At 41.3% G+C, this 22,289-nt stretch overlaps 1 protein-coding gene across 1 annotated transcript; it reads left to right on the top strand.

The window, feature by feature from the left end:
• The first annotated feature begins 2,786 nt into the window (after positions 1-2,786).
• Positions 2,787-5,663, top strand: tlnrd1 (talin rod domain containing 1). Its single transcript, XM_008405076.3, has one exon. The coding sequence runs from the start codon at positions 4,024-4,026 to the stop codon at positions 5,086-5,088; it is 1,065 nt and encodes a 354-aa protein (XP_008403298.1). The 5' UTR covers positions 2,787-4,023; the 3' UTR covers positions 5,089-5,663.
• The last annotated feature ends 16,626 nt before the right edge of the window (positions 5,664-22,289 follow it).

The following is a 22,289-nucleotide window of genomic DNA, read 5'->3' as shown; positions in this document are numbered from 1 at the left end:
TCTTCAAAAAATTTCAGTTAACAGCTACGAAAGTGTCCACTCTTTTTTCAAAGAAATCTTACACAACTTATGACAACAGTCATGTATCTTGTGTGCTGCGATCCCCGTTAGCATATTATGCTAGCCAGGCACGTGCAGAGGGGGGGGGGGGGGCAGATGGGCCAGAGGAGGCTTGAGGATTTTCATTCTCTCTGCCGCCATGTTAAGTCGCTGGGCCCCTGGTGAGGAGGAGGGGTGAATCTGTGCCCTTTATCAAATTATGGGCAAGAATATATATTTTTCTACGTACACCTGTTTGTGAATAAAAACTTAGGCCTGATGTTGAAGTTAAAAAAAAGTTTCTATTTATTTTAATTGTCCTCGTAATAGTGGAAAAACCCTCCTCTCTCCTAAACACAGAAATGCTTCGGCTGCAGAGGAAACTTCTAACTTTAATTTTATCAGGCCGCCCCAGTGCTGGACTAAATGCCTGGTTCCCTACAAGCAGCTGGAGTCGGTCCCACCGCGGTGGTCAGAACTTGATATCCTGATATAAAGAAACGGTACCGCGTCTGTCACCACGACCCACCTCAGAGCCCAGTACCACCTGCTCACTGATCGGTCTCTGCTTCACTTTAACAAATTACCAGGCAGTTCTCACTGCTGCTGACGGGATCTGGGCTGGAGGTGAGCAACTGTGAATAGAAGTTACTGCAAAACCTCAATTGCTAAAGAAAGATCCAGCTCATAGCATATGGAGCTCACAAAATATCCCATAAACATCAGCGAAAATACCTTACCGACCATTTGGACCGCAGCAACAACCAAACATGCCACGATTAAATAAATCAAGATGTTCCAAAAGCAGGACAGATTGGCTTGGGGACTATCAGGGGATTCCAGGTAGATTTCAGCACAGAGATGCGGCTCACTGTTCATGCAGGGCCGGCCCAAGATAATAAGGGGCCTTAGACAGCATCATGATTTAGCCCCCGCCAACCACCTCCTACTAAGAACATCAGCATCACTAACAGTAGATGACTTCATCTACTAAATGTAGATGAAGTCTGTGACAATTGGCTGAGTTTAAAATCAATCACTGATTATTGGTTATTATTTGCTGTAATGTATTTGTGAACAAACCCAGCTCAAACACAGAGATTACACCATATTGTAGCTATGGTAACACAATAATCAAACTATCCCGATGATTCTTTGCACTTTTACAAAGTAAACTTCCTAATTAAATCTTAAATGTACAATTTATTTATTTATTTATTTCTCTGCTGAATGCATTAAATAAAATGTAATAACTTTGTCATTCTCTATAAATGAACGCTACAGGTTTCGATGTATGGCCTGTGTTACAATTCAACCATTTATAGAGAGGGGCCCCTGAATGTCTGGGGGCCCCAACAGCAGCTACTGAGTTTTCTTTGCCTTATAAACTGTCCTGTAATTCTGAGTGTGAGAAGCTGCTAAAAGCTTCTTGTCAAATTTGTTTTAGTAATGGAAAGAAAAAAGATTGTTAATATTTAACTTTTTAAAAAACTAGAGAATTTTTAAAAATGCTTTAAGTATTTTTTTTCTTTTTCATGTGAAAGTAGCTTTAACAATAGTCTAATAGTGAAAAGCTTTAAAATCTAACCAGCTGATCACTATTTTGAAAAGAAACATTTACTGTGGCTCTGTGGGTCTTGTGATCGGAAGGTTGTAGGTTCGATTCCAGTTTCCTCCTGCCACGTGTCCATGTTCCCCTGGGCAACATACTTAACCCCAAGTTGCCTCCTGGTTCCGCATCGATGTGTGTTTGTGTTTGTGAATGTAACTGTAATGTAGGGTGCTTACAGTCATCAAATGATAGGAAAAGTTCAGTCTATTTACCACTTCAGATGTGTAGAACATGCTAATTAATAATACATATTAATATAAGCTTCATATTAATAATACATATTAATATAAGCTTCATATTAATAATACATATTAATATAAGCTTCATATTAATAATACATATTAATATAAGCTTCATATTAATAATACATATTAATATAAGCTTCATATTAATAATACATATTAATATAAGCTTCATATTAATAATACATATTAATGTAAGCTTCATATTAATAATACATATTAATGTAAGCTTCATATTAATAATACATATTAATGTAAGCTTCATATTAATAATACATATTAATATAAGCTTCATATTAATAATACATATTAATGTAAGCTTCATATTAATAATACATATTAATATAAGCTTCATATTAATAATACATATTAATGTAAGCTTCATATTAATAATACATATTAATATAAGCTTCATATTAATAATACATATTAATATAAGCTTCATATTAATAATACATATTAATATAAGCTTCATATTAATAATACATATTAATGTAAGCTTCATATTAATAATACATATTAATATAAGCTTCATATTAATAATACATATTAATATAAGCTTCATATTAATAATACATATTAATATAAGCTTCATATTAATAATACATATTAATATAAGCTTCCTCTGCGCCCTGAAAAACTCACAGGGTTTTTTATAGTCTTGTAAGACTATAAAAAAAAATCTTCGTATTTTTTCATAGTCGGATCAGCAGTAACACTTTCAATTTCTAATTAAAACAAAAGAAAAAAAAGGAATTATGAATTTTAAATGAGAGAGAATAAATATGATTCCATATTCCATATTCCTCCTCCGCCTCTTGAGTTCAGGTCAAAGTGTTACACGGTTTCTGCAGCTGTCGGCCCGTCAGCTCTTATTTTGAAAAACACTCACTTCCGGTCTATTGCTAGGCTAGCGCCGCTGTTGACGCCCAGAGGCTGAGCCGCAGCGGGGAGGCTTTAAACTGGAGCCGATCTGAACATCCAACAGATGATCTTCGCCAAAGCGAGACAATAACGACTCAGTGTCTCGTTGGAAAGTCTGGATTATTTTGTGCCTCGTTTTCTGAGACGTTGTCCGGACCACAGCGGACCACAGCGGACCACACCCTCCTGCTTCCTCATAGTGAAGCAGCGGGAGCGCGCAGGATCTCTGGATCTCTGGGAATAACGCCGAACTTCCTTTTCGCATTTTTACGATGTTGTGGTCCTGAACAGGTCATTATGGACTCAAATAGGACCGAGTAGCATGGATAGCTAGTCTCTGTGTGTCCGCACCGGGTCCAGGCTCAGCGCAGCGTCACTGACGGATGATGCCGGAGCGGCAGGCGGCATCGAACCCGGCGCTCAGTCTGAGAAGGAAGAGGTTAAAAACGGACTTGTTGTTCGTTGATGGACTGGCCTCTTGTCGTTGGAACTGCTAAAACAATGGTGCTGGAGGACGAGCCCAAAGTCCCCGCTGTCCTGAAGAGCTGCACGGAGGAAGGAGCCCGGACCGGAACCAGCAGGAACAGGTCTCTCTCTGGGGACAAGTCGGACAAGATCGCGGTCCAGTTACAGGCCTCATGTTGGAGCAACATGCTTGTAACTTAGAAACACTGCAAAAGATTATGAGCTAATGTTGAGGTTTGCTTTGTGAAAGTTCTGTAGCCGAACTTCATGAGGAGAAACCATGTGGACCTGCAGTGTGTTTGTTCTGGAGATCAGGATTTTTATTCCGCCTGAACCTGAGACTACAGTTCTGATGACAACAGATGGTTCTGTTAGGGGCATTTAATTAGAAACAAGGTTCAAGTTCAGTGTGTAGAATCTGTTAGAGACCCTGTTCTATTAATACACTTTATTATCATTATTTCACAATCAACATCCACGGCTGGAAATGATCAAATGAAAAGGTTTGATTCTAAATCATCTTAATATCCATTGCAGTAATTGTGTCGATGTCATTCCACCTGTTTGCACTCAGCTCACAGTCCTAAGGAGAAACTTTATCTGCAAATGCTGAGCTGTACATGAAGGAACTTCAAGAAAAACTGTTTGACAAGTTTGTAAAAAAAAAAAGGAAAATAGATTTTAACCTGAAAAATGCAGCAGTACAAAGCTTGACATAAGCGAAGCTTCACCCTCATCATTATGGCCAGCAGCGGCTCTGACAGATCCACTTGTGAGGGATCAAGCAGCCCACTGAGTGGCAGTGTGCAGCAGAGGAAGCGGCTCTCCTTCATCTGTGATGCATGTAAGGCCAAAGTGCAGATGGTGGCTGACCTGTTGTTGCTGTCCAGTGAGACCCGGCCGGTCATGACCTCTGAAGGTGTTGCACTGGCCGACACCTTTGACCAGTGTCGTGACACAGTCATTGCCAGAACTAAAGAGCTGTCCATTCTGACCCATGACATCCAGTGCCAGCTTAACATGGGTCGCTTCACAGAGGCGGGGGATCGCCTCCTGGAGATGGCCGACTTGGTGGTTTCCCTGACTGAGTGCTCAACACATGCCGCCTACCTGGCAGCTGTGGAGAACCCGGGCTCACAGCCCTGTCTGCCGGGTTTAGTTGATCGCTACAAGGTGACACGCTGCCGACATGAGGTGGAGCAGAGTTGCAGCATCCTCCGAGTTTCTCCCCTGGCAGATCTCACCCCTCAGGTTCTTCTTGAGCTTTCCCAAAACATCTCCACTAATCTCAAGACTCTGACGGATATCTCATTGCTAGCCAGTGAGAGGTCCAGGGACCGCTTTGCTAAAGAGCAGTTCAAGTTGAGTGTGAAGAGCATAAGCACAAGTGGCACTGCCTTCCTGGCCTGCATTAAAGAAGTTAAAACCCAGCCCAGTGAGCTGACCAGAAATCGATGCCTCCTTTTTAGTGCTGCTCTGGTCCAGGCGGTCAGTGCCTTGGTTGGGTTTGCCACAGAGCCTCAGTTCCTGGGAAGAGCTGCAAGTGTTTCAGCCGAAGGAAAGGGGGTACAAACTGCAGTATTAGGTGGGGCCATGAGTGTGGTCTCAGCCTGCGTCCTCCTCACTCAGGGCCTGCGAGACGTCGCTCAGCATCTTGAGAGCAGCTCCAAAATGGCAGACTATCGAGAGCGTCTGCGTAACTCAGCATGTGCCGTGTCTGACGGCTGCACGCTGCTCACTCAAGCACTAAGAGAACGATCTTCTCCCAGGGCTCTGCCACCAGTAAACTCTCATTCTGTGAATTAGTTCAGGTAATGGCTGCTTGCCCTCTCGTCTCCTTTTTGTCTTGTGACCCACCAAAGAGGCTCACCTGGATCACCCCTGTTCCAATGTTTCCACCATCGGATTTGGAGCAGCCCTGTCTGTGTGTGTGTTTGCGTGTGTAGGTGAGATTGGTGGGTGTGTGTGTGAGTGCACCAGGTCACTGAAACGACCACTACAGGGTTTGTGCTGCGCTGGATGTGGCTTGAACCTTGTCAGCTCTGTGATCCAGGGTCAGCTGACTGCTGACCTCAGCCAACGGACCGCAGCTCCAGACCGGAAAGTTTACCTCAGTGAAGACAAAAGCTTGAGTGATGGATGTAGCCTCACTCACTTCTGGACATATTTGGCTACATGTTCTGCATCAGATTGGAGGAAATGTTTCAGTGCTTGTATTTTTTTAAACAAGTGTGAATCTAAAATTGTCAAAAAGCTGCTGTGAGTGTGTGCTGTAGGTTTTACACTATTTACCAGACTTCCTATAGTATTTGAAGTGTTTTGACCTTGCATGTAATGGAGTATTTATTTCAGCTAATAAAACAGTTGTTTTTGACAACCTATTTTTGGTTAATAGTATTTGACTAAACATCTTTCAGAGAGAGAGAAACAGAGAAACAGGATTATTTTTTAAAAACCTTGAGAATAAAATATGAAATATTGACTTCATCTGATCATTTAAAAGACTTTAAACATGACAATCTTTAAAGCCCTTTTTAAGGTGTGTACCTTAGTTAAAGGTTTTTATGGATGAGTTTTAAAAAGTTCATGGGAATAAATTGTAGCAGTTTTGACATTCGCTAATAATTCCAATAAGACCAGCATAAAACAGCTTCTTTTACTTAAAAATAAAATAAAGTGGGAGTTTTGCCAGAACTTATGAGTTCTCTCCTTTTCCAAAGGTCAGGTAACATTTGTGGCTCTAAATGAGTTTTGTTAAACTGGTTGTAGCACCCTGGCCTAGTTTTTACCTCAGTGATTGTTGATTTGATCCCATTTACTAAACTGATCCAAAGAGCTTCAGTAGAAAGAGAGCAGCAGTTTCAGTCAAATTCACAGCAAGAGCAAAAAGCATATTCATGCATAAAAAATTGAAACGGTAGCAATAAATAAGGTATCCAGTTTTATATCCTTAAATTATATTCTGCATGCTGGAAACAAGGACATAAAAATCTATTGTGTAGGTAACAGAAGCTGAGCTCAGATTCTAGATGAATAATTTAGAAATATTGTAGCTGAGAAGGAACTGGAAACAATGTCATTCTGATTTGTCTTTGATTCAGCAAGAATGACAGAACATCATATATAACACAAATAATGTTTTTATTTGAAATTAAAAAATGGCCATTTAGAATCATTAATCTGAATAAATAGTTAAATAATAAATGAAAATATTCATTTTAAAGAGTGAAATAAAACAAAGCAGAACCCACATTTACCATCACAAAGCAGCGTTTCCCAGGTGGGGTGCCCTCCCAAAACACATTTATAAAATTCCAACTGAAAAAAATATGTTTAGTTGTCTCAATATTTCAGTTACAAAACTCATAGGAATTGGTACTTGTATTTAATTTATTTTGCAGAAAGATACATTTAAATAATTTAGAAACAAATTAATGTTATTTTTTGTGGGAGTGGAGAAGAAAGATATTTGGTTCTTTTTCTCTTCAGCGTTATCATTTTTAAACAAATGTTTTCTCATCAGGGTGGAGGAGAACATTGATGTCAGCGTTCCTTATGAATTTCTTTTTTTGTCTATAAAATCACAGTCATTTATAATCAAAGATGTCTCCTTTGTCGTACTGTTGCGATTTAGGTATGGTCCGTTTAACAAAACACTTTAAAAGTCACATCAAAGTCACTTTGAAGGAAAATGACATGTTATTGTAGTAGCATTATAATGCTACTTCTTTGTTGTTTCCAAAATCTTCAGACACAAGTGATTAGAAAAAAAAGTGTTGTTTGGTCTAACATTCTGAAATGCCAGAAGGAGAAGGAGCCTCACTGCTGTCATGTTTAAATAATGCAGCTGGTGTTGGTTTGCTTCTCTCAGGTTTCTTCTGCTTACATGAAAAACAAAAGAAACACAACAAAACAACTTGTTTTCATTATAATATTAAATAAAATACAATAAAAATAACTTAAACTGCAGATCTTTAAACCAATGTTGACTACTCACCTCAAGCTTCACATGTGTTAATTTTAACTTTCCACTTTAAGTTTAGGTTTTTATCTGTCTGCAACTGCATGTCCTCAATCTGACCAACAACATTCTTCTAAACCTGCTGAGCTATTATTGTGTATTAATTTGATTGATAGTCTTTCATCTCTTCCTGTTCCAGTTAACCCATTCAGAGTCGATCTCAGAATGCAGATCTCATTCAGAACGAGCTGCAGCCTCATTCTCAAATGTGGTGACATATGAGAACAAGGTTGCAGTAATGTGTGCATGATTGGAGCCATAACTGTTTGCATCAGCTACACATCACTGTCCAACTCATTTGTCTTTACTTCAACTGCTGCATGTTTTTTCTCAACATGACTTCAGGGCTATTTAGCTCCGTACAACGATAAAACCATACTTGTACAATGAACATCACAAAATGTCGACTAACACACACCTGGGCTGATTTAACTGATTTCACTGACACTTTGTTGCCCTGTGCTGATTTTATGAATAGAGTACACAATTAATAGTATCAAATGCACACTAAGTAATTTTTAAAAAGCTGCCAAGTAACTTTGTGTGTGTATAGATGTTTGTGGTCTTCAAGGCACAAATATTTAGTTGATCGTTCCATATGAACTGTGTGTTTACTATAAATCACTAATAAGTCATATTGGTGATTTATTATAAACAATGAAGTCATCTGACTTTAAAAGAAGAAACGGAAAAAAATTAGCTAGAAAAGTCAGGAATGTCCTAGCTCAGTGTTTCTCAACCTTTTTCAGCCCAGCGCCCCCCCAGCCTTCATCCAGGTCCCTCACCGTCCCCCACCAAACATATTTGTAGGCTACTTTGCACTGACCATTATTGTTATCATTAATATTACTATCACTATTGTAGATGTTTTAATTTTTATGCTTGTTTCTGTATTTATCATCAAAAATAATTTCCCAGAGAACAAAAAAGTCATGAGAATAGAAATTATTTTCACAGGCGTCTATGAAAAATGCAATGAACATTCAAGTTAAAATCAGTAGGCCTAACAGCAGCCAATCAGAGTGGAAAAAATATTCTTATTTTGTGTCATTTTCTAGTTGTTAAATATTCCACAAAATGACCAGATAAAAGATGTTCAACATGCCAGTTTAAACTTTGAACTATTTGCAAACCGACTGAGCTGCAGCATTAAAACATGGATAGAACTGTAACTACATTAATCATAACTCTTCTTCTCTTCAGTGTTTGTCAGTTTCTGGTGGTGCAGCTCTGTGCTGCCTTCAGGAGAATGGGACATCAGAGTATCATCCATAAAACGTCACCCACATGGCATTTATTGTGCAAACCAGAGCTTTCAGTGGAAAAACTAAAGTTCCAGGTCCTTTTAAAGATATAATCTATATAAAGATTACATCTTTATATCAACCTGTCTATTGATTGTAGATTAATAGTTTTACTGGACAGAAATTACAAAGAACAAATCTGGTTCTTAATCAAATCCTAATGAGTCAAATTGAAAGTGTCATGGCGTCATCAGCCTCATGACATTAACACTGACATGAAAAATAATATTGAAGAAATAAATATATCAAATCTAATTAAAAACATAAATAATTGATCAGTTCTTTACTGTTATGGTCAGTAAGATATATTTATTCTCAGTATTAAATGTGGTCTCAACAAACCCATGACACTTCAACAATATTATTTTACCTTTTATCTGGAAATAGTGTCTGTTTATTCTTGCCATATATTCCTATGTATTAATTATTGCTCTAAAGGTCTTGCCATACCAGTTTATTCCTCTGTATTTATTTTAGTTTCTTAGTTTATTCTTGCATTTTGTTGTTCATTCATTTCCATTTAATTTCCTTTGATTAGTTTTATCCTCTCTTGGTTTATTTAGTTTCTTTCCTGTTGCTACATTTATTTGATCATTTATTGGCCATCAGTAATCTTCACTCATCACCTGCTGCGCCGCCTAATCATCATGTGTTTCACTCATGCGTTGATTTTTTCACTTTCCAGCGTCGGATTCTCTGTTTTTTGTTTGTTTTTTTAAGCCCCTAAGGTGCAGGGCGGTCGGGAAGCATATCGATGGGGAAAAGGCAGACTGACATAAACCTTTTAAAACAACGGAAACAATTTCTGCATTCTGATTATTGAAATTTAAAAGTGCTGTGTTGTTCTATCACCCGTTTCATACCAGACCACTTACAGCACCGTGTTTAACGCTATAAAATGAACGCTCTCTATCGTGGTATCACCATGGAGGGATTTCTTTATTTCTTTATTTAAATGGGTTCATCCTGTTACATGAGACGCACTATCCTGTATTAACATTTTAAGTCATATTCAATATTTTAAATAATTTCAATGTTTAATAATGTTTTCTACAATAGCTTCCAAGTCGTGCGTCCCATTGACTGAAAATCAGTGTACGTCATACGTCATATGCAGTGACGTTGGTTCCAAAGCTCTGCGGTATCAACGCAGCGCAATCTGATCTATAAATTAGGCCCCGCCTCTTCCGTGACAACTCACACAAATACAAGTCCAATCCCCATTCATTCATTCATTCATTCATTCATTCATTCATTCATTCAGACTAGTGTTAGTTCACACACACACACACACACGCACACACACACACACACACACACACACACGCGCGCACATACATTTTCAACTTATTCTGAATAGTGTGTCTGTATGCTTTGTGTGTGTGATATTTTAGTAGTGTAAATGTGCAATCTTAATCTTTTGTGTCTCAGAGAGAAAACTTGTATGCATGTATGACATTTTAATAGTGTATATGTGCAATTTTAGTATTTTGTGTGTGTGTGAATCTTTAGTAGTGTTTGTGAGACAAAACATAGTTTTTGTCCTAAACGGCCCCTCATACAGCCCTCCTCCAACTCTAACACCACCCTTCTCCCCCCACAGCAGGAAATGGGCGAAACATTGCCTGAAATTATGACTGCAGCAGTTTGTTGTGTGAAGGAAGCCACTCCTGATAGCAGCGGTTCTAGGTTTCCTGTTGTGGATCGACACTTAACCTTGCTGACCTCTATCAGGAAGCCTGAGAAATGCTGGATTAAGAACCTCTTTATCTTACAAAAGATTTTATCTTTGAATTGACATAACTCAGTATCTACCTGCTACTGCAGTCTTTGAATGAATAGAATATAGTCCTAACTGCATCAAGTCTTCTTCTTTTTTCCCAGATTGTAGATGTCTCCCCATCTAATTTGTTTAGTTTAACACTTTTCTTGATTAATCTTGATTGGTACTTAACAACTTGATCACATCACTCTGCTATTCATCCATTTTCTAACACCCTTGTCCCTGGTGGGGGAGGTGCTGGTGCCCATCTCCAGTGACCGTTTCTGGTGAGAGGCGGGGTCACGCCAGTCTGTCGCAAGGGCAACCCTAACCCCAACCCTAACCCTAGCAGAAGTGTGGAAATAGAAACCAAAAGGGGCAGAGCAACAGACAAATGTGGAGAATTGGGGGGCACTACGCACGCAATCCCTTCAACATGAACATTTGAACAGCAAAAGGGCAAAAGTGTGAGCATTGGGACTGGCCCATTTAAGTCTAGTTTGATCTTCATGAAACGGATAAAGCCAGGATGAACTGATCACATTATGTCAAGCTTGACTTTTATCTCTTATCCTGAATTTCTGAATCCTGCTTTTGAGAAACAGCCCTCTGGATGACACCATCTGTTGCTGACTGTTGCACTGCTAGTCCACTTTCTTTCCTTTTCCAACTGCTCTTTAAATCTCTGCCTGACTGTATAGTTAGGAAACCTGGCAGAAAGACAGTGGAGTTGGGCATACAATCCTGCAGTCATTCCCTATATTCTTGCTAAGTTCTTGTCAGGGCTTGAAGTTCATCCAACCTGTTAGCTGATGATCTCACATTGCCTATTGGGATTAATGGAAGAGATGGTTTGAATTTCCTCTTTGTTCCTGCTCTGCTTCCTTTCTAACTCCTCTGGGTTTTCTGGCTTCAGTTGTGGTATTATTTCAGCTTTTGCAATGTTAGAAGCTTCTGGAAACAACAAAGAAGGGTGCTATAAGCCACCCTGTTGCTATGGTTACGCATCATGAGAAAAGAGTAAAGTTTAAAAGGTATTAGCCAAAATGAGTCCAGCTGCACAGCATCCTAAAGGAGGAAAGGCTGTCCAAGGGAAGCAATTTATCTTGACAAAGGCCTGGCGACTAATATAATTATTTAGAACTGAGACGTGCAACACCTTTTGAGGTTTTCTTATTTCATTATAGAAACAGACTTTTAGCCCAGCCTTAAAGGTTTCCCCCTGCGGCCTGCTTGTCATAGCAGCTTGTCAAGCTTTTGTAGAGGTGTTCAAAAGAAGCAGGTGCAGCAAAACAGGATCCTCTTTAGCACAAAGTGAATCAGTCCAATCAATTTGCTGACACAGAAAAAAAGTTATTTTATTTTTTTCGATTAGATACTCCTGAAACTGGGCTGTTTGTGCTTAAATTTGAACTATGCTGTTTAAATTTGAATATGTTTCCTCTTCAACCTGCAGCCACCAGCCACACATTAACCTTTGAGCAACAGTATTTTCAGAATCTATTTTTGGACTACAGAAAAAGTCCATATCCTGTCCTGACCCTACCCCACCCTGCTGGCCTTTGTTCTCATTCCCAAGCACAAACAATTTGCTGTGCATGCTGCTTCAGCTTATTTGGCCTCAATAATTTATAATGTTCCATTTTACCTCAACACATTTAATTTTAACACACATTTAACAACCATCTTTAAGAAACGGATGTGGAACAAGCATTGTCATACTGGAATCCCAGATGGCAAAATGAGTGAATCAACGCTGAAATATTATAGCTGAATCCATGTTGAAGCCTCACATTGAAATGATAATGAAAGTGGTCAGTGACCATATTTCCAAAAATGTGTGTATACAAACTTAAATATGGCAACATGGTATTAATATTAGATTTTATTTAGGAAAACAGACATTGATCTGTAAACATATCTGACTCTATCTTGACTGTCACAACAGTTTATTGTCCATGGAAGACCAGCGTCCAGCCTTGTACTCTATGAACCAGGAAAGCAGCAGGTGTTGGGGTAACCCAAGTTTGACTCGTGTTGGTGTCACTTTGGTTCCTTGATGCCTCCGTCCCACTGTGGTGCAGGAGCCACTTCTCCACAGTTTCACTTCAGTGTTTGTCAGTCAGCTTTGGTTCAAACTGTCACGCAGCAGCTAAAAGACACAAAAATAAGAGTGAGGAAGGTGCTGGCTAGAAAGATTATAAAAACATTTGAAACACATTAAGCGGGAGAATGGCTGCTGCGCTTTGAGTCAAAATAGAACACAACTTAATCTGTTTATAGATTGTTTTTCTTATTCCAAAATGTTTCTGAACTGTCCGCGCTGTGTGATGGAGCCTCTACCCCCCCAGCGACCCCCAGCCCCCCAGGGGGAGATTTCCCTCATATTAAATGATAGCTCTAAAATACGGTGGTTGCTGATTAGATTGGTGTGTTTGATTTATGGACTGGGACATTTTTTTCAGGTGGTCCACAGACATAAAAACATGCCGCTTGCACTGGGACAGGATGAGCAATAAATCGCTTATCATTCATAGACGATAGCTAATTTATTTTAAAAGAGAGAGAGAGATACCAAAGATATTTATTTTAAAAATTGCACTTAAGTACAAATAAACTTACTAATATTAAAAGTAATAAGTACCTCATTAAAATTGTAGTTTAGTTATTTTGTGATGAGCAAAAGTTGTGCTCATCACAAAGGAAAGGAGAACATATTAGTCTCAAACTGTTTTTATGTAAATGAGCACATTTAGAAATAAAAAAGCAACACAAAACATGTTTATTTTTAATGGGTCATTAATTTCCAAGATCTTATGTCAGCTGCTGTGTGTCCCTCCTATCTAATAGTTTTAAATAACCAACTCCAAACTAAGCACCTTATTTTCTGTTTTTGGTTTTAGTCAGTACAAATTATAATAGCAAGAACCGGGTAAAATTCACATTTACATTTGTAAACAGGTCTATCAATATATGATAGACCTGTTGTTGGGAGTCGGGGTTTGGGGTTTTGTGTGGGCTTTCCATCTCCTTCCACCTTTTCAGGTTCTCCACCAGATGGAGCCCTGGAGCTGCTGTCACACCTGCAGACAACCTCTGTCATTGACTCTCTTCATCTTATCAGAGTTTCAGGAAAGGGAGATGTACAATGGATCCAGTTTTATGTTTAGAGCATGAAATTAGACATTTATTAGTCCCTTAGTCCCTCCAGGAATCAACCCCCGTAAGGCTGCAGGCCCCGACAACATCCCAGGATGAGGACTGAGTGACTGTGCACATCAGCTCTGAGGTGTTGACGGACATCTTCAACACCTCACTGTCACTGTCATTTGTGCCCACCTGCTTGAAGACTGCCACTATGGTCCCTGTCCCCAAGTGCTCCACAGTGACTAGCCTGAATGACTACCGGCCTATAGCCTTAACATCAGTAGTCATGAAGTGCTTCTAGAGACTAGTGATGAATCGCATCAAGGACTCCAGCGACGTCACTGTGGACCCCCATCACTATGCCTATAGGAAGAACCACTCCACTGCTGATGCCATTTCATCGTTGGTCCACATAGCCCTCACTCACCTAGAGAGCAGGACCTCTTACGGTGGAGGTAAGAGCTTCTGCTCTTTCTGGATTTCTCCTCAGCCTTCAACACCATCATCACACAGACCCTGGTGCAGAAGCTCTTCTCTCGGACTGAGTTCCTCACTGGGGAACTACATTCTGGGCTTCCTGACCAACAGACCTCAGTCTGTCTGAATCCACAACACCGTCTCCTCCTCCATCACCCTCAGCACTGGCTCGTCACAGGGCTGCATGCTGAGCCCCTTCCTCTTCGCTCTGCTGACGGATGACTGCTCGGCAAGACACCCCAGCTGTCATATAGTGAAGTTTGCAACAACACAGCAGTAGTGGGACGCATCATGAACAGTGATGAGTCCATATACAGAGAGGAGGTGGAACACCTGGTGCAGAGAAAATAACCTCTGCATCAATGTGAAGACCAAGAAGATTGTGGTGGATTTCAGAAGGGACAAGGATCCTCTTCAGCTCCTGCACATCAGGGGAGCAGCTGTGGAGGTGGTCTCCAGCTACAGGTATCTGGGTGTGCATATATGCAGTGACCTCACCTGGAGCACCAACACCTCCTGTCTGATCAGGAAGGCCCACCAGTGTCTCTACTTCCTAAGGAAGTTGTGGAGATGTGGAGTTGGGAACTCAGTCCTGAGGAGCTTTTATCACTGTGTGGTGGAGAGCATTCTCTGCACCTGCAGCAGCTGCTGAGAGGACGGCTCTGCAGAGGGTGGTCAAGGCTGCACAGAGGACTATGGGGAGCAGCCTTCCCTCCACCTCAGACCTCTACACAGCACGAGGCAGGAGGAGGGCGCTCCTCATCATGAAGGACTCCACCCAGTTATTTCCCTTCAACCATCAGGCTGCTGAACTAAAGCTGCACCAAATGCAGCTTCATCTCATAGCTTGAGACACATAACGGACACAGACACATAACTACATCACTTAATTTACTTTATGTTCATTTGTTTATTTTATTTCATTATTCATTATTTATCTATTTAATTTTTATTTTATTTTTCTTTGTTTAGTGAATTTTTTTATCTGGGACCTGACTACAAATTTCATACCACAAATTCCCAAAGTGGTATCACAATAAAAAATCCTTGAATCCTTGAAGTAAGTCCATTATTATTTTTCAGTGGTAGTTAATGCTATATTTAAGGAAGTAGAGGGTGGAAAAGGATTTTCACCTTTTGCTTATGATGGAGCAATGTGGAAAAAAGGAAAAGAAATTTAGACTTTATTGTAAAAAAGCTTCAGGGAGCAATTTCACTTGTAGAAAAATGGTCATATAAACGGGGTTTTAAACTTTCTGTAAAGAAAACTAAAAGAATGTTTTTTTTACAAGGAAATGACTTGATGGAAAATGTAACTTAAAATGATATGGTCAGGATTTGGAAAGAGTTGAACAATTAAAATTTCTTGGGATGTGGTTTGATGAAAGAATGACATGGGGTGACACATTAAGAAAATAATTGATAAATGTAGGAAAGTATTAAATAGAATGAGGTGTTTAGTGGGAACAGAGCGGGGAGCTGATAGAAATTAATTAAAAGCAATTTATACTGGGTTAATCAGGTCAGTCTTGGACTATGGGTGTATAGTCTATAATTCAGCAGCAGATTCAAACCTCCATAAGTTAAATATTATCCAATATCAGGCTTTAAGATTATGTACTGGTGCTTTTAAAACATCTTTAACAGAATCATTACAGGTTGAAATGCCTCTTAAAGTTAGAAGGAATCAATTATCTTTAAACTACTAGTCAAATTTACAGGGACAAAAAAATGATCATCCAACATTACAGGTGCTTATACCTGGCTGGGGAAAAGGAAAAGAAAGCTTTGGATTTATAATAAAATCTAAAGTTTATGAAATTCATTTAAATCAATTACATATATGTCAGACATACTGTATGTCAGCTATGATGTCATATTTGATATCATATCTAGCCATCCTCGGCATAATTGTATACTGAGCACAGGGGCGCCCGCAGTTGTTCGGCTGTATGCACGTAAAAAAAGAAAACAATAATTTTTGAATTACTTTATTATCCACCCAGGTGAAAAAAAAGTATACTTTTGTACAGTGGTCCCCAACACCCGGTCCGTGGACCGGTACCGGTCCGTGGACTAATTGGTACCGGGCCGCACAAGAAATAGTGAAATATTTCCGTTTTATGTATTATTTGAGTCTGGAGGATCTTTTATTTTGAAAATCCTTTAACCAGATTCTCTCGGTTACTTGCGCGCCAACATTGAGCTCACAAGCAGCAAAATGAGTAAGAAACAGATCAGATGTCTTTGGAAAGTTTCTTTGCAAAGGGGAAAAGGCCAGAGAAGAGACAGGAGAATGGATTTATCCCGGACCGGTAGGTGAGTCCCACATTACAAGCCGCTCTGCGTAACATGCGGCAACCGGCTGCTAATGAGGCAATGAAGCTTCAAGCTGCTTTGCTACGTAGAGACCAAGCAGGCTGTGGATATAAGCAACACACCTCGGGTGTTATTGTCTCCCATCACTCCCAGATGGGACCGTCTCGTTGCAAAGAAACAAGCTCAGAGCTCCCATTAGTCATTATCGTGAGTTAAAATTTTCACAAAAGTAAAAAGTTCGTTTTTGTGGCGCATCTGTATCTTATTTTGACGGAATATGTAAACGTTACCATAGCGACCAGAGTCAGAGAGCGTTTGGGCAGTGGTCGAGAGGAGATGAGTAGAGCTTGTTGTGAGTCTTAAGTCTGGTTTAGACGGCAAGATTTAAGAATTGTCGGCCGATTCTCCAAATCTGTGACCACAGAGCTGATAAAAGTCCAACAGGTTCGATCGGTTCGTGTTCAGCCACAAGGCAGGAGCAACACGAACCGATTCCAGTCACGAACATCCTGATTCCAGAGGATAATCCAGTAAAATCCCCAACATAGCAGGAATTTAGAATAACCAAACACGGATGACGATGTAGAAACAATAGTGATAGTTTGTGGAGTCATTTTAAGAGATAAAAGATGTAACAAAAAGAAAAGGCGGTGGATAAAAGACGACGGGAGCAGCTGCTCTATTTGCTGCACTATGATTTGGAGGTGACTACCCAGATAGCACACGATGTTAAATCAACGTTGAAAAATAGTTAGAATCGTTGATTTTTGGTTGAAGTCGACAAATGACTGTGGATCAACTGTCAAACAATCATCCACCTCTAGCCAAGTAACTAACGTTGAAACTGTGTCATTGAATCAATGTTGTTTTGTCGTTGAAATCTAATGACTGAAATGCGTTTGTCTGATTAACATCTCAACAATGTTGAATCAATGTCAGCTGTTTTGCCGCACCCCTCCCCCTCCTCTCCTCCTCATCCGAGCTCTGGGTCAGAGCATTTTATTACTGAGGGGTTATCATGTTTTAAATTAAGCACTGTAGAAGATAGTCGGTGCTGATTCTTTTCTGCACATTTTCTTACTTGTTCATAACAATTCTCACTGACTGTTTGCGTGGGATATATTGACACAAAAACATCTACTACTTACTACAAGGAGTGGAGCGGTTCACCCTCACCATTTACATGAGTGAGATGGCCCAACCACACAACTGCTTTGCTGTTGGCTTGTTGGCAAAAGATGTTAATTCAATGTTGAATTATTATTACGAAGGTTGCATGTATGGTTGAGGTCAACAACTGACAATGGATCAACTATAAAACACACTCTAAAAAGAAAATAGTTGAACCAACCTGATTGAATTGCTTCTGTAGGTAACAAGCTTACTTACTTCAAAAATGGTAAATAAATGTACATAGCACTTTTTCAATCATTTTGACCACTGAAAGCACTTTACACTAGTCACATTCACACATTTATTTAATGCACAGATCAGTTGGGCTTAGGTGCCCAGGGGTCATATTGACATGTGGCAGGAGGGAGCTGGAATTGAACCGTCAACCTTCCGATCACAAGACAACTGCTCTACCCACAGAGCCACAGTGGCTAACCTGGGAATCTGTCCCTGGTCAGCTTGAGTCATTGTGTCAGACAAGGGATACAAATGTATCAAACTAAATTATTTCAAGTAAAGTCAAAGTGAATCCAGTGTGTTTCAGCTCTGGTCCTCCAGGCCCTGCAAGTTTTAGACATTTCCCTAATTCAGCACACATGATTTTAATTGATGTCTGATTAACGGGGTTTTGCTGAAATGAAAACACGCGGGTCAGTTTGCCTTGAGGACAAGGTTTGGGGAAGAACTCGTGATCTAAATGTTCAATCAATGTGTCTGAATAAAGAGATTGATTGATTGATTAATTAATTAATAATCATGCCTCTACTCCACTGAAAGTAGATATGCATGTTCAACACAATGCTCCAATGTCATGACTGAGAACGCTTCTCTCAGTTCAGCATCGCCTCCTCTAAAATTTGTGCCCTGGTCCGAATAAAGCTCAGCTGGTGTCCCTCTTCGGGAAATAAACCGGCGCAGAGCCATCAAAAAGGAGTCCGTATCAATGGAGGTCAGTACATCCAGATGCACGGCTCTGACAGTCATACACTTAAATATAATCCCCCATCTCTTTTCCACTCGGCGTCCCACTTTAACTTCGAAAGGACCGAAGCAGTCAGTTCCAGTGGAAAAGAAGGCTGGCTTGAAGAGGCGGAGTCGAGCTAAAGGCAGGTCAGCCATTTTAGGGACAGTAGGTCTCGCCCTCCATCTTTGGCAATCTGCGCAGGTTCTCTGGAAGCGCCGAATTGCCTCTCTGCCTTTTAGGATCCAATAATGGCGCCGCAGTTGTGCAAAAACTCGTTCCGGTCCGGGATGCCGTAGACGACGGTCACAGTCTTGAATGAGCAGCTTAGTCACTGGATGAGAGGGATCTAGAACCAGTGGGTGAAGGTTGCCGAAGGTTAGGTCTTCGGTACGACGTAGACGGCCACCCACTCTTATCAGTTCCCCACCTTCATCCAGCTCTGGAGACAGTGTTAAGAGACGACTACTTCTTTGAACCGGTTTCCCTGCTGTCAGAAGGTGAAATTCATCTGGGAAACTCTCCTGTTGAGCTCTCTTAATGAGAAACCTCTCTGCTTGACGGTAGTCCCCAGCAGTGGGACAAATGTCCTTTGCCGCCCCATGAAGCTCCTGTGCTGTTGCATCCAGCAGCTCCTGCCAGGTATCATACTGACTCAGGGTCGCTGGGGTGGCAGATGTCACGGCACAGAAGGTTGATCTGCGAAGCTCAGATGCATCTGGACAGACTTTAAGGGTATCAGTTGGGTCTTTCGGCCACTGCTCTCTCGGTAGATGTAGGATGAGAGGACCTTGACTCCATCTGTTTGGTCTTGCTAACTCTTGCAGTGTTTTGCCACGTGTTATGTCATCAGCAGGATTTTGGGCAGATTCCACATAGCGCCAGCTCTGCAGATGAGTCAACTCCTGGATCTCAGCAATGCGTGTGCCCACAAAGACTTTAAAGCGGCAGGATTCAGATCGCAGCCAGGTGAGCACCGTGGTAGAGTCTGTCCACATCACTGTCTTCTCGATATGCAGAGAGAGTTCATCCTCAAGAAGCTTAGAAAGCTGAGCTCCCATAAGCGCTGCACATAGCTCTAGCCTTGGAATGGAGTGCAGTCGCTTGGGAGCTACTCTGGAGCGAGCCATAACAAAGGATACATGTGTTTGATCCTTCTCTCCTCTCATTCTAAGATACGCCACAGCACCATAAGCCTGCTCTGACGCATCACAGAACACATGCAGCTCTCTCCCTTTCACCTCCCAGGCTACATTAGTGGGTAGGTATGGTCTGGGAAAACGGATTTCAGGAAGAATCTGCAGCACCCGTTCCCAGATATCCCACTGTTGAAGGAGGTCAGGTGGAAGCTGGGGGTCATCCCAGCCCCGATTCTTATCCCACAGACGTCTGACCAACATCTTAGCTCTGGTGGTGTATGGTAGTATGAACCCCAGTGGATCGTACTGACTGGCCAGTACTCTGTAGATGATGCGCATGGTAGGAGCCGCATACTGGACTGGACGGTGCTTATAACCAAGCATGTCTGAAGCGAAGTGCCAGCTAAGGCCCAGGGTTGATTCTGGGCTCTCAGTCTTACTCTCTGCAAGCCAGAGCTCAGCACTGTCTGATCGATCTTCTTCTGGTAGGTGACTGATGGCACATGACTCGTTGCTGGCCCATTGCCTAAGAAGAAATCCAGCCGATGACAGTAGAGCTCTTAGTTGGTCCACTAGTTCTCTGGCCTCAGCGGCCGTTGGCACACTGTGGAGACAGTTATCCACATAAAAACATCTCTCTATGGAAGTCCTCACCTCTTCTCCTGGCCGACTGTGGTCTTTGGCATGGCGTCGCAGAGCAAATGTGGCACAACATGGGCTGCAGGTGGTGCCGAAGGGTAACACCTGTCACTCGTACACTGCAGGTGGTTCCTCATGTCGTAGGTTACGCCACAGGAAGCGCAGAAGAGGGCGATCTTCAGGTGTGGCCTGCAGGAGAGGCATGTCTTTGCATCTTAGCAGTGGGGTGGCATAGCGTAAAATGCCATCGACTTCCACTCGGGCGGTTTTAGTCTCTAGGAGGCTGAGAGCTTGATTATCTTGCTTGGAGCGTGTCACCATTTTATCACTCCTAAGGGGGATGATATCTGCTCTCCAGAGCTTCTCCACATTTCTCATTAACTCACTCACTTGAGGGGGAATGCAAGTGAGTAAACACTGCTGTGGTCTTTCCACTTGGTGTAGGACGCTGGAGGGACCTTGTAGTGTCCAACCTAACCTGGTGTGGACAGCAGCTGGACCTCCTGGTGGACCAAGTCGCACAGGTTCTGTAGGAGTAATGAGATGTGGGTGGTCGCTACCTATCAGGAGCAAAGGCTTTATCTTCTTAAAGGGCTGGATTGGCAAGCCAGTCAAGTGCTTGTACTTCTTCCTGAGTGAGTCAACAGGGTAAGATTTAATGTTACACAATACAGTTTTATCAAGTTGCTCAACGTTTAAACTGGCATTGTTGTGCATTTAAGGTGTAAAGTTCACCTTTGACCAAATGCCCCCCAAAGGCATCCCATCGCCCCCCTTTTATAAAAATGTCCGCCAGCGCCCCCTGCCGTCCTCTGAACGCCCGCTGGGGGGCGGTACTGCCCATGTTGAGAACCGCTGACACAAGCAGAGCTGGACGCTCTTTGAGATGCTAACAGGAGCTGTATTGCCTGGGGTACTGACATCACTGATCCGATCGGACCCATGGAGGTCCGGTGTCGGTGGTAAAGTCCGGTGTGGCTGTTAAAACCACACCATATTCTAAGCAGCACAGATGTTGCCGAACCGGACACAGCCGTACAGACGCTGGGAGAAACGTCATAAGCAGCGCCAATGGAACTATTACTACTGGAAATGCTATTGGAGCTAGAACACGGTACTGTAAAACCACTACCAACACCGAACGAAGTGTTGGTTGGGTAACAACCGGACACAGAGCTCTAGATGTACTTACAGGTGTTCTGCCCAGAAACGCCCGCCTGCCCAGATTTGCATCCCCTGTCGCGGGAGCGCGCATCGCTCTAAACTCTCGCATATTGACGAGAAAACGGACAAAAATATGACCGAAGAGAAAATTTTAAAGATATTTGTAACATCATGACGTTTCTTAACACGGTGGGTTTTATTTAGCAAATTACTTGAATTAAATATGGGTTTTACACTTTTATTGACACATATGAGTCGAACTTTTTTTTCAGTCCGTCTGTTGTAAACGTTCTCCGCAAATGGTTTGAAATTCTCTGCTTTGTCTTTTGATACCATAATAGCTCAAAAGCATTACAACAGAGACCCATTATGTAGAACATTTTACATCATGCTTAACATTCTAGTCTGTTAATGTAGGAGGGAATGCAACTTAATTTATGAGCCTGAAAATATTTGCATCCGTCTTGTTGATATGAAACTTATAGCATTAACTCAGAGAACAAGTGTCATTACGTAGAAGAGATTAAATCTTTTCAGCTCTTTATTTTCCCCAATTAGCACAGGGATGCATGTTTTGGCATTATAGATTTTGAGCCTGCCACAATATGCATCCCCTCTCTATTCCCCCCAAATATTATCCTATCGATATAAAACTTATACCAGCAGTTCTTGGAACTACTCAGATTATGTAAAAAAAAAAAAAAAAGCTATTTCACTCTTAACTTTATTTCTCAAACTTAGCACAGGGATGAGTTTTTGGGCAATATGGATTTCCAGCCTGCCACAATATGCATCCCCTCTCTATTCCCCTCAAATATTATCCTATTGATATAAAACTTATACCAGCAGTTCATTGAAGTACTCTGATTAGGTATAAAAAGTTATTTTACTCTTAACTCTT

The sequence above is a fragment of the Poecilia reticulata genome, chromosome 3 (genome assembly GCF_904066995.2).
Source record: "Poecilia reticulata chromosome 3, P_reticulata-male-v2, whole genome shotgun sequence".
In the NCBI taxonomy this organism is placed as follows: domain Eukaryota; kingdom Metazoa; phylum Chordata; class Actinopteri; order Cyprinodontiformes; family Poeciliidae; genus Poecilia; species Poecilia reticulata.
This window is presented reverse-complemented; position numbering and strand designations above follow the sequence as displayed.